The sequence below is a fragment of the Malurus melanocephalus genome, unplaced genomic scaffold (assembly GCF_030028575.1).
Source record: "Malurus melanocephalus ecotype Western Australia unplaced genomic scaffold, MMel_1.1 scaffold_462, whole genome shotgun sequence".
Classification (NCBI taxonomy): Eukaryota; Metazoa; Chordata; class Aves; order Passeriformes; family Maluridae; genus Malurus; species Malurus melanocephalus.
In genome coordinates, this window is record NW_026623694.1 from 539,856 (window position 1) to 551,729 (window position 11,874).

Consider the following 11,874-nt stretch of genomic DNA (forward strand, 5'->3'; position numbering starts at 1 on the left):
CCGCCCTCAGGAGCGCGCGGCCGCCCTCAGGAGCGCGCGGCCGCCCTCAGGAGCGCGCGGCCGCCCTCAGGAGCGCGCGGCCGCCCTCAGGAGCGGGCTCCATTCCCCCAAAACTGCGCCCCGCTGCGCTCGGGGTCCGTCCATGGGCGGAGACTCCGCTCCCTCCGCCGCAAATCCGAGATTGGTTCCGCCCCAAATCTGGGATCACTCCAGCCCCAAACCGGGATCGCTCCCGCTCCCGCTCCGCTCCAGCCCCGCTCCCGGCCGGGCCTCCCCGGCGCATGCGCGGCCCCTCCGCGGCCTGGGCGCGATGGCGCGGCCCGAGGGGCCCCCGACGCTGCCGGAGCCGCTGCGGCGGCGGCTGGTGTCCTTCAGCAGCTCCGTGTTCAGCGACAGCCGCCACGCCGCCCTCAGCGACAGCCCCCGCGCCCCGCCGGGCTTCCCGGGATACCGCGCAGGTACCCGGGGCCACGGGGGGCAGGCGGCGGGGCCGGGCCCGGAGCGCTCCTGTGGGGCTCGGCACCGGGAGAGACCGCTCCGGGACCGCTCGCAGCAGCTGCTGTTCGGCTTTTTCTGCATTGACCCTAACTGATAGCTTCGCCCATCGTATTTCCCGTGGGACTTCCAACACGCCCCTTTTTCAAACCTCTGCCGCGGCTTCCAACACGCCCCCTTTTCAAACCTCTGCTATGGAAATCACACAAAGCGTCTGCATCGAAAGGCTGTAGTGATTCCAACTGATAAATCCATTCTTTGCCGATCACATTAATCAAAAAGCCGTTCTTATTTCAAGACAGGAGTGCATTTTCTTTGTGTAGTTACACTGCTAACACTTCCTAGTTCTTCGTTTATTAAACATTTCACAAATAGCTTCTATCTTTAGCCTCTTCCGTTTCCCGTTATGAAAATATTCCCATGTTAATATCCAATCCACTGAAACGAATTGCAAATGTACCATTAAATTATTGGACATAGGGATTTGAAAAATTTTTACACATATGTATCTTGGCAAGTTGCTGTAGCAACTGGCCATTGCAATAGTGTCTGGCTTTTCCATWAATTTTAGCAATCCCAGAAAATAAGCATTAATTTAATTTAGGGATAGAAAAAAATGAATTAGAATTGGCTTATATTGCTTAAACATTCATCCAAACACAGTTTTAGGATTTGCACAGAATTTATAAATAGCAATGCCATGTCAATGGAACCTTTAACATACCTAAAAATTGTCATCACGATTGAAATTAAAACTCTTGGCTTCTCTGTTTTTAAGTAATATGGCCATTACGTTTTTATCCAATACATATGGTACAGAAATACTTGTAATTGGATGGTTGTGTTTTTTTTGAAAGATTAAGTGGTGACTTCTAAAGTCGCCTTCGAACCTCAAGAGGTTCCTTCATTAGGAACAGCAGGGACAGTTTTAGGTAGATGGTGAAACTGGTTTTGAGGTACCTATAGGTTTTAATTCCTCTGCAGATATAAGGTGTTGATGCTTAAAAATGGGATTATTAAATATGTGTGTATATATGTGTGTGTAAAATATATATATGTCGTCTTGCAGCTTTTATTTCAGTGTAACAAATCCCTGCCTCTCACACCCTACCTTTAAGGTCTGTCCCTGTTCTGTTCCCAATTCCTCCTCTCTTCCCACTTGATTTTAGTGGTTACCATGGCTCCCTCAGCACCCGGCACAAAGACATGTGAGGCAGACTGTACCAGGCTGTGTGGAATGCCAGATCAGGTGGAACAAAAGTGTGAGGGTGGTTGAAAGATGTCAAAAGAGAAGGCAGTGTCAGAAGATGTGGTTCTGAGGCTGGAGGTGAGGCAGTGTGAGTGTTTGGAGAAACTTTCAGCCACGTATCACCAGCATGACAGGCAGAGGCACAGSACTTGAATACAAACCAGCAGATCAYAGTGAGTCTCTCTGAACTTGCCCMGGTGAGGATGTGCCTCCAGACACAAACCAGAGTTTGCCAGAATATAGCAATAAAATTCCACTGATGAAAAATAAATTATTCCCTTTTAGACTTTTCCTTAAGTCTGACTTCGTTAGGTCTATTACGAAACCATAAATACAGAATTTACTGCCTGCATGTTAGAGTTTGATACTTGCTCTTCCCTACATTGCATTGTGTGAATGCATTTTGTCCTCTGCAGACTTGAAAGGATGAGATTTTAATTTGACACACATTTGAAATTGTTACTTCTTAAGAATCAGACAAATTACTGGCTTCCAACCAAGTTTAAATAAAAGGTTGAAAACGAAGAATGGGCCATGCAAGCCTGCTCTCCAGCAGCTCTCTTGAGCTAAGCCTCAGTCAAAGATGGAGTAAGCCACCAGATAATCCTCAACTGGACACTCAACTACATGACTAAGTGATAAAAACTCCGTGTCCCAGGAACCAAAATGTGTCTTAGATTCCAGGAAATTACCTAACTCCACACAGGGTGTTGAGATTTCCTCTGCATAAGTAAAAATATTTTTCTTAGCATTTAATTTGACTGGAAAGAGTGTTATTGGCCTGCATGAAGCTAAGACGGAGCAGTATCTTTCTGTCATTTTGTGGCAGAGAAGCATGGAACAAACTGGGAGTAATAAAATCTTTCTCTCTGTACAGATTGTGAAATACTTTCCAGTTTGCCACTGCAGATGTCCCTCTATTTCAATGTTTACTTCTTCCCGTTTTGGTGGCTTGTCACAGTTGTCATACTCTACCTGAAGGTGAGAACAAAGGAAAGTGCTGGTTTGTGAATGTGATTACATCAAACATCTCCTAGGATGGGATGCAGCTCACTGGAATTAGAGGTTATTGCATTGATTCGGGAATTCCTGGAAATTGGAGGTTCAGGAGGGGTTAAATGCTGACAGTAGCACAGAGGATCTGCATTTGATCACAAACAGATCAAATTTCTACTCTCTTCTTCCCTTCCAGTATCCAGATTTGTCAGATTACTACAAGTTCATCCTGGTCACCATCATGATCCTGGTCTCCCTGACAGAGCTCATTCGACTCTACCTGGGCTACGTGGGCAATCTCCTGGAGAAAGTATGTTACCAGATGTACATATTAATTTTTGCTGTTTGGAGTTTAACTGGCAGGCATTGAATTTAAGAGAGTTAAGTTGAGGAGATGGTTATTGCTCTTAAGTTGCACTCTGCATCTTCGGTTTCTTTGGCTTCCAATTAATTTTGTGGATTTCAAGTGGCTTCCACTTAATTTTGTGGATTCCACTTAATTTTGTGGATTCCAAGTGGCTTTCCCTCAGAGGAGCGCTCTCTCACTCCCTAAATCTGTTTTGTCAGAAAATGTAAGTACCCTTAAAAACACAGGATATGAAAATACGAAGCCGCCTCACTTTGCCTTTCCACATTATGTGCTGGCTTTTGAAAAATTAAAAAGAAATGTCTTTTCTTCACAAGATTTTGGATTTTTTTTTTTTTCATTTCAGCTGTGTCATGGTTTTTTGCTTGGTTTTTGTAAAACCATGACAAGCTGTCAAGTTTTTAATAGGTGATGTCTCCCTCTTACAGGTGCCTGAGCTGGCTGGGTTTTGGCTCCTGACTCTCCTCCCGCAGTTGCCTGTCATTCTCTTCTTGCTGTTCAATGAAGGTCTGAAAATCCACTCGCTGGAGCGAGCCGTCCACATCGTCTTTGCCGCCTTCCTCGCCTTCCAAGTGGTCGCTGCCTTTTTCACGCTGAAAAGGATGGTGAACGCTCTGGCCACTCGTTTCCGCCTTACCGAGTTCCACCGCCTGGAGGAGCAGCGCCCCGGGCCCGGCATTTCCAGCCTGGGCGCAAGGAGCAGCTCCTGGGGCTGGTAGGGCTGCGGATCGCACCCCGGCCCAATGTTGCCACAGTTATCTTCCTGTTTTGTTGGGTCATTCATCGCCTTCTTGCCTCTGAGGTATTAAAAAATAGATCTTGCTCAAGAGCCAACATTAAACCTCAGAGGTTGGAGCTCCTTCTGCAAGGAAAATCAAAGCCAATTCCATAACTGACATGAGTGGACTATTTGTGGACTGTTACTGAGTAGATGTGGAGAGTTTTAAGTGTTACAAAGTTGTGGCATTTTAAAAACAAGAGAAGCCTTTTCTCTCACTGTTTGCACAGAATGATTTTGTTTACAATAAATCTTTTCTACACTTTTTTTGTGTTGGCACCAGTTTTGTATGTCTTCCAGGTACGTTGCATCCATTTAATATCTGATACCTCAGCTGAGAAAAAAACAAACCCAACTCAAAATGAAACCTAAAACAAAAACTCCCAGAGGTCTTTGGGGATCTCCAAACCCCAAAAAGAACAACGATAAGATAGTGAACAAAGACTACACTTTCAGAGATGGAATTCCAGATAATTCCAGTACTTATAAATTCCTTACTAGAGATGTAATTTTAAAGGTGTTCATTCCACAAAACACTTATGCTCATCTCCTTTGGCTTAGTTACACTTTTAACTATCAATTTAGAATAGTTCCATTTTCCTAGATGTAACAGTAGCAAAATTATGGCCATTTAAAAAAATGGTTTATGTCACTGAAAGGTAGAACCTGTTTTTCTCAAGCCAAGGCATATTCCAAGGTTCTCATTCCTGTTAGGTGTAATGAATTCTAGACTACCTTCTGCAGTTTTGGTAATGGCTAAAAGTTCACTTTTTCTGTCAAGGAGAGGTGGAGATCAAACGTTAAAATAAATTTTTCATCTGAATCCTTTGAGTCCTTTAAGCAGGGCAAGAGTTGTCAGTTTTGAGAGCTGGCACAAACTTCCAAACTGCTCAAAGGATTGGAAGGAAGATCAATCTAACACAAAAAAATGTACCTTATCCTTAAAGCTGTTGAATATTTAAAGCTTAGAGAACTTCAATTGGAAAAAAGGCATTAGCTTTGTTTTTTACCAAAATGGTTAATTTTCCTTTCAATCCATGAGTGAATGGGACAATTAATTATACTGTGTTTCCTTCATTTCCTTATTATGAAGCATATATTTTCAGGGAACCTATCAATTTGTTTTTAAGCAAACTTTGATCTTGGATTGCCTTTTGCACAGAAAGAGAGGATTTCTGTAAGAGTCTCTAAGAGTGTCTTTTAACAGTTAATGTAAAATGTTTAAAACCTTAGAATCAGAGCCTGAGAGGGAGACAGTGAGGTTTAAACAGAAGTTACATAATTTCAAAAATACTTTTGCAGCATTAGAAAGTCCTTGTCAAAACATTCGTAACTGATGCAGGGGGAACACTGGGCAGATTTTTAATGTCAGACACAGTTACCCTACTGAAGAGTGCTGAAAAGCAGGGCTGAAGGAAGTTTTTTAACACCAAGTACATGAAATACAACATGAAGCTGAAAAAGTCAACAACACGCTAATGCTGGCAACAGGGAACTGGCCTCCAGGCTAAGGCCATGAGATGTCACTCAAAATCCTTGCTTTCAGTGATAAGGAAATGATGCATTTGGAAGATCAAATTGCTGTGCAAGACAACTGTCAAAAGCCAAAGGCACAAGGACACACAGCTCTTTGGTATGGGGAGGAGGAATGGGGAGCATTTTGATGAAGTGACACAAAAATAGATTTAAGAAAAAGTCTTATGAGTAGAGTGCCTGGAAATGCTAAAGGTAGAAACCACCTGTGAGCTAAATCTTCAGCAACATCTTTGATAAACACAAGATCTCTGCATTCTCTCTTCTCAGCCTTCCTAACAGTCCTGCTAGTCTATTTTTAATTTCATAATTATCGGTTTAAATTTCACCATTACTATCATTACTTCCACTAGAGGAAGCCTGCAAGCACCTAAAACTCACAGTGCCTGCAGCTGCAGTTTTCCCATGAGATTCCTGCTCCTCATGCACCCAGAGACAAGAGAATAAAATTACAGCAGTGCTCAGGAGAACAGCAACAAAGGGAGAATGACACTGAAACTTGCCTTCAGTTTCCACATCTCACAAGAACTGGTGAGACATCAAGCAAGCAGGAAAAAGAATATACAAATAAACCACAAGAATTTCAGATTCAGCAGAGCAAGTATTTGGGGTTGGTGGTTTTTCTACCCCCTACAGAGCAGATGGAAACAGGTGAAAGGAAGGAACCCAAAAACACTGGAAACACGTGGGAGTTCATGGAGCAGCAGTTTGTGCCAAGAACACCCCAAAATGTATTTTTGATGCTCTGGCTGTCTCTTCACAATCAAGATCTTGGAGTGGCTGAAGCCTAGGAACAGAAATCAGTTATTTTATTTCATGAAGTTTACTGCTAGGAAAGGCCAACAGCCAATTTTAAGGGAAATTTGTACCAACGTATGTCCTTTAACTGAATAAAAGAAATTAGGAATGGGCATATTATCTTAAAATACTCTATTTTAGGTTACTGATCAATTTGAAGATGAGGAGTGTTTTGTGATCAAGGGCATAGTTGGCAAATGGCTAATACCTGAACTTGGCCTATGTCCCTTGTCTAAAATAGAGTTTGTAAAAGGATTTCTCTTTCTTTAATAGTTGCAGGACTTTCGAGAAGGAGAAATTAAATTTAGAAGAGGCTTCAAATGTGTACCTTACTGAAGCAGATCTGATAAAGCAGACATGAGATAAGACATAGATTTGATAGAAAACAGACAATTGATAAAAAAGAGGGTACAGCATTAACCTTTCCATATCAACAGCTCACTCTTTACAATTGCTGAAAGAATTGCACCCAAAGGAATGAGATCATATATTTCACTCTTGCTTTTGTCTCTGATAAACTGGATTGGACTTAGAGTTTATCTTTAAAGAGTTGATGAAGCGGGTAGAATTGGCATCATTACATGGTCTGATAAGATGGCCAATAGCTGGGAAAGGCTGCAGAGATCATTTATTTTGAAAAACAAATTTTGTTTCTCCAGGACAAAAGTCAGACAGCAACAATTAAAAAGAATTTTGTTCGGTGCTTCAAATAAAGATAATAAAGAGGTTTGCTATAGGAGGCAGGCAAAGCTTTATGGAAGGTCCAGTTGATAAGAGCAAGAAGAATTTAAACTATAATGAAATAAATAGGTTTGAGAAGTGTAACACTGGGAGAAAATGTCTATGTTGATGATTGGTGCCACCAAAGATGCCCCTGGGTACATGAAGGAGAGAGTTTATTAAAAAGAAAAAATAAAAAAAAAATTACTAGCTTGAAATCTTCAGAGATTCAGCAGAAATGCCATTCCCCCAGCTAAGCAGCAGCCTCAAGCACACAGTTCCACATTCATTAAACACATGCAAGTTTTGCAGTTTCTTATGGAAAACAAGCACTTTTTCTTCTTCAGATGGCCCAAGGTTTGAAAGTAATACAGTCCCTGGGAAGCATTAAGTGGCCAAGAGGCATGAGCACAACAGAGGAACTGTAGACAGAATGAACAAATCTGGCAGGTAGCTGCAAGCACAGCTGTGCCAAGGCCTGTGGCTTCCCTGGTGAATTTGGGAAATATTAATGACTTCCTTGAGAGCTGCCTTGAACATCCAGTATTAGGGGAGGAGTTCCTGCAGTCTATGAAATAAGGTACTGTTATTCTTTCAGGGACAGAAAAGACCTTTCTGTATTCACTTTGGTGGGCCCATGCTGTTCCCAAGTAAAATAATCAAGAAAAAATGCTTGAGCACTTTTTAGTTACCATTTATTGGTAACTAAATTTATTAGAAATGCACCATAAAAAGAATATCAGATTTACCTGTTTCTAATCACCTGTACTGCTGAAGCTTTGACTTGAGCCTCTCATCCCATGCAGCCACTGCCTGTATCAATCCAGAGTGACTCCTACCAGCCAGTGTGTTTTGAGCTCCTTGTTGAATTATAGAAAGGATTTTAGCACAGATATCTCTCCTCTCTTTGTTTTGCCTTTGACCTTGTGGCCTTTTGCTCAGGAAATATAAAATTTATCACAAAATTCAGACTTGCAAGAGCAGGATACTTGAGTATCTCCTGCAGGATATTAATGTAAAAATCCACAAATAAAATACATAACTAAAGGGCTCTGTATTTGATTTTTTTGTTGTTGTTGTTTGCTTTTAAAATACCAGAATTTGAAGCAATTTCTTACCACAACCAGAAATGCAACAAATCTTTTATAAAGCAGCTGGGAGTGGGTGAACACCAAGTGTTTGAACAACACCTCCATTTTGAAAATCCTGGAGAAACCTAAATCTCACTCCTTTTTTTCTTTTTTTCTTTTTATTTTCTTTAATTTCCAAAAGATTCATTGGGGTTTAAAAAGCATGTATAAAAACATGGGCTGGGGAAATATTTCAAAGCGGCTCCTTTTTCCTAAGTAAAACTGCATTAAAAAAAAAAGAAATTCTCCAACCCTGCCAGGCACTCAGGAGTGGGTGTCAAGGTGATAATAAAAGGACATTGCCTTTTTTTAGGGAAATACTGATAAGGCAGCAGCAAAAGGATTAACCAGGCTGGCTGCAGTCAGGGACAGTGAAATGTGACACAATAAAAACTCAGTTATTGAGTTAAGGACAGCCCTTTGGACACAAAAGACTGAAATGAAGAAAAGCTGTGGATTGATTTGTTCTTCAGTATGATTTTTTTTCTTTCCAGAAGCATGAAATATTACAGTGATAACAGAGACTGGAAAAYAAGAAAAGAAAACCAACCAAGGAAAATTCTCTCTAAGGGTTTATTTAGGATGCACTGAAAGGGAAATTTCTTTCTAAACATCACATGCAGCAAAGCAACCCAACAGGTGTGAGTAGGATGGGACACATTTGCCTGTGTTTGCATTTCTCAGAGTTACAGAATCACTGAGACTGGAAAAGACCTCTGAGACCAGCGGGTCCAGCTGATAACCCAGCACTGCCAGGCCCACCACTGACCCCTGTCCCCAAGCCCCACATCTGCAGAGTTTTTGACACTCCATCACATCCCTGAGCAGCCTGTTCTGCTGCCTGACCACCCTCTCAGTGAGGAGATTTTCCTTAATATCCAATCTGAACCTCCCCTGGCATAACCTGAGGCTGTTTCCTCTTGTCCTAGYRCTTGTTACCTGGGAAAAGGAGCTGACTTCCACCTCTTTCAGGCACAAGCTCTGCCAATTGCTCTGCAAAAGTAAAATAATAATTTCTTACTCTTCTTCAACTTTGGGGAGCTCAGGATGTTCAGAGAAGTTGTGCAGTGCTTTAAGGCCTGTTCCCACTTTGTTTTTAGTACTTCTGAAATCAGCCAGTGAGCAGGGGGTGTCCTGGGCCTGAAGGCTGAGGGTCCCCTCTCCCCCAAAGCTGAAAGGTTTTAGCCAGTCCTGTTTGCTCCACACATGATATGGTGCTGCCCATTCTGTACCATCTCCTGCACAAAGGACATGCAGAACACAGATCTTCCCGTACTTTATGGGAATCAGGCACTTTTCCAGGCACATGAGACTGAGCCCTGCAGAAATCCCAGCTGTGTTTGTATGCAGAACAGGCACACACAGCTGGCTCGGTGCTTCGGCAGCCTTGCAGTGACAGCCCCGTTATTTACCACCCATTTGCTGTACATCATTAGCACTCTGCGGGCTTCCTGACACGCAGCTTGTTCCTGTTCTCCCTTCTGTGGGGCTTTGATGTGTTAGACACGTAAATGGTGATTTTTGGGGCTGTGTTCAGGGAGTGCTCACAGTTTTTCTGCTGCTGCAGCAGTGGGAGCTGTAAACTGAGAAAAATGGAGGCACCGGCTTTGCTGACAGCAGCATGCACATAGATTCTGTTGCCTGGATTTTTTTTTTTTTGGGGGGGGGGAAATACTGTAAGTGTCTTCTATGGTGTTTTTAGTCAGCAGAGGGGTAGGGCAGCTTTTCCTCTTGCTAGCAGTGTGAAAAATCCCCATTGTAATATTTAGTGCTTATTATCCTTCTTGATAGCTTCCTGCTATCCCACTGCTGGTGGCGTAATCAGGCACATCTTTACTGCAATACATCTTTCACACGTGCAGCCCACCCTTAAGAGAGCCATTTTGGCTGTTGCACTTACTCAGCCACGTGCAGATATTTTTCTCCATCCCTATTTCCCTTTCCACCTCTAAGCAAGCCCAGACCGCTGCATTTCCCAAAAAGCTGCTAAAAACACCCAAATTCACAATTACACACCCCCACAGCCAACTGGCACAAGTCACACCAACAAGAACTGCAGGGGGGAGGGAATTAAAGTTCAAATGCCCAAAACACATCAAGCTACAGCTAAGCTGAATATTTTCAAGGGCAAGTCTAAAATGCACGTACTAGCACAAATATTTTGATGATCTCAGTGAAGAGACTCCACCTCTCTCCCTCTTCAGGGCCACAAGCAAAGTTAGCTCACTGCAAAAACATTTGGACTGAAGTACTCCAGCAGGAGAATGCACCCTTCCTTGGGGTTTTAACTGTTAAAGCCTTATAAAGCAAAAACACTTATAAACAAAACTGGGATTAAATAAATGTGCGTAGTAGGAATTTTTCTTTTTTTATATTCCCTTTTACAGTGAACTATGAAGCTTAATGTTATCCTGCTTTTAAGCCTGACACTGAGAATGAGATACAAGGAATGCACAGATGAGGATGGAATTTTTTGCCTCCTGTGGGTTGAATCCTGACATTCGTTGGAAAACTGGAGCAGACGTGAAAGTGGGGACAAAGAGGCTGATGGTGCACGATAGCACTGCCTGCACATCTAGATCCCAGTGCCCAAATGCCACACAAGGATTTGAAGGTGGGGAAGAGCTACAATTACATTTCTGCAACAGTAATTACACATATTTCACACAGTTTAGCTGATGCAGTGTGGTACAATAGGTGCTGTGAAGAATACTCACTTATTAAATAATTTATTGTATGATAATTAACAGCTAATCACTTGTGAGTTAAGACGCTCTGGGAACAGACCCAATTCACAGTCTGTGCTGCCTCCCTCCAGGAAATATGACTATTCAGAAAGTGCTCCTCAGCCCCAAAAAGCCTCCATCCCTGCAGAACCCCTGCTTGAATACACACACATCTGCAGGTGTCCAGCAGAGAAATCCAACTCTCAGGTGATATCCACAGGGATATCAGGGAGCTGCAGCTGCATCCTCTGGGAGGGAGAAYRGKCTTTYAGACCAGGCTAGAAGAAAAATGCCRTCTCCAGGCTTCATTTCTCTGCTCTACCTCATTAATTTGAAGCTGTAGAGATTTAAGTCCGCTTAATTTATCCACCACACCTCTAGTGCCTAAATGGGAGCTGCCTCAGCTTCCCCAGGTTGTCCCTGTCACATCACAGGATGGCCAAATTTGAGGCTTTCAGCTCTAAAGCTGCACAGATGCTGAGCCAGAGGCTTCCCAAGCCTGCCCTCCCCATGCTTGTCCCGTTCCTGCAGTGCCCATTGGCTGGCCTTGCTGTATTCAGCAGCCCAGCTCTGACTGAGGGGATTTGGGATCAGGTGGAAGCTCATCAGGAATGGCTATCCCATTGTCTAAGTAGCAGTATTTGGGCTTTCAAACAAACCCCTGTCGCTGGCTCTTGCTGTGCTATCCCTGGGGAAGTTCCACGGGAAATCATTGCTCAGAAACAGCCTGAGCTTTCCAGGAGATGGGGCTTTCCACATAATTTTTTTTGGCCAAATTTACTGCATGTTTCTGTGTCACAGTCACTCACTTGAGGGAGTATCACCCAATCTGTCCCAATCTCCAAGTAAATCCTGGATCCTTTGAAACCTCTGCACACGCCTCAGTCACACACCAATAATGAATGAGAGAACAGTTCCTACTGAAAAGAAAAAAAAAAATCATTTGTAGTGGCCCATAAATCAACAGAGTGTGTCATTTCATATGGCCAAGGGCTGTGAGCAAGCAGAGTGCTGCACAGCGAGGTGACAAATTCATTTTAGATGTCAGAAGCAGCAGAGCTTCCAGTCAATCTCTGGATTGA

At 43.0% G+C, this 11,874-nt stretch overlaps 1 protein-coding gene across 2 annotated transcripts; it reads left to right on the top strand.

Moving 5' to 3' along the window:
* The first annotated feature begins 256 nt into the window (after nt 1-256).
* On the top strand, nt 257-4,144 carry TMEM17 (transmembrane protein 17). 2 transcript variants are annotated; one of them, XM_057380595.1, is made up of 4 exons: nt 262-458; nt 2,622-2,725; nt 2,937-3,050; nt 3,536-4,144. In XM_057380595.1, the coding sequence occupies exons 1-4, from the start codon at nt 311-313 to the stop codon at nt 3,824-3,826; spliced, it is 657 nt and encodes a 218-aa protein (XP_057236578.1). In that variant the 5' UTR covers nt 262-310; the 3' UTR covers nt 3,827-4,144. The 2 variants fall into 2 exon arrangements, with proteins under 2 accessions (XP_057236579.1, XP_057236578.1); XM_057380596.1 differs by lacking the exon at nt 2,622-2,725 and having other exon boundaries at nt 257-458.
* Nucleotides 4,145-11,874: the final 7,730 nt, after the last annotated feature.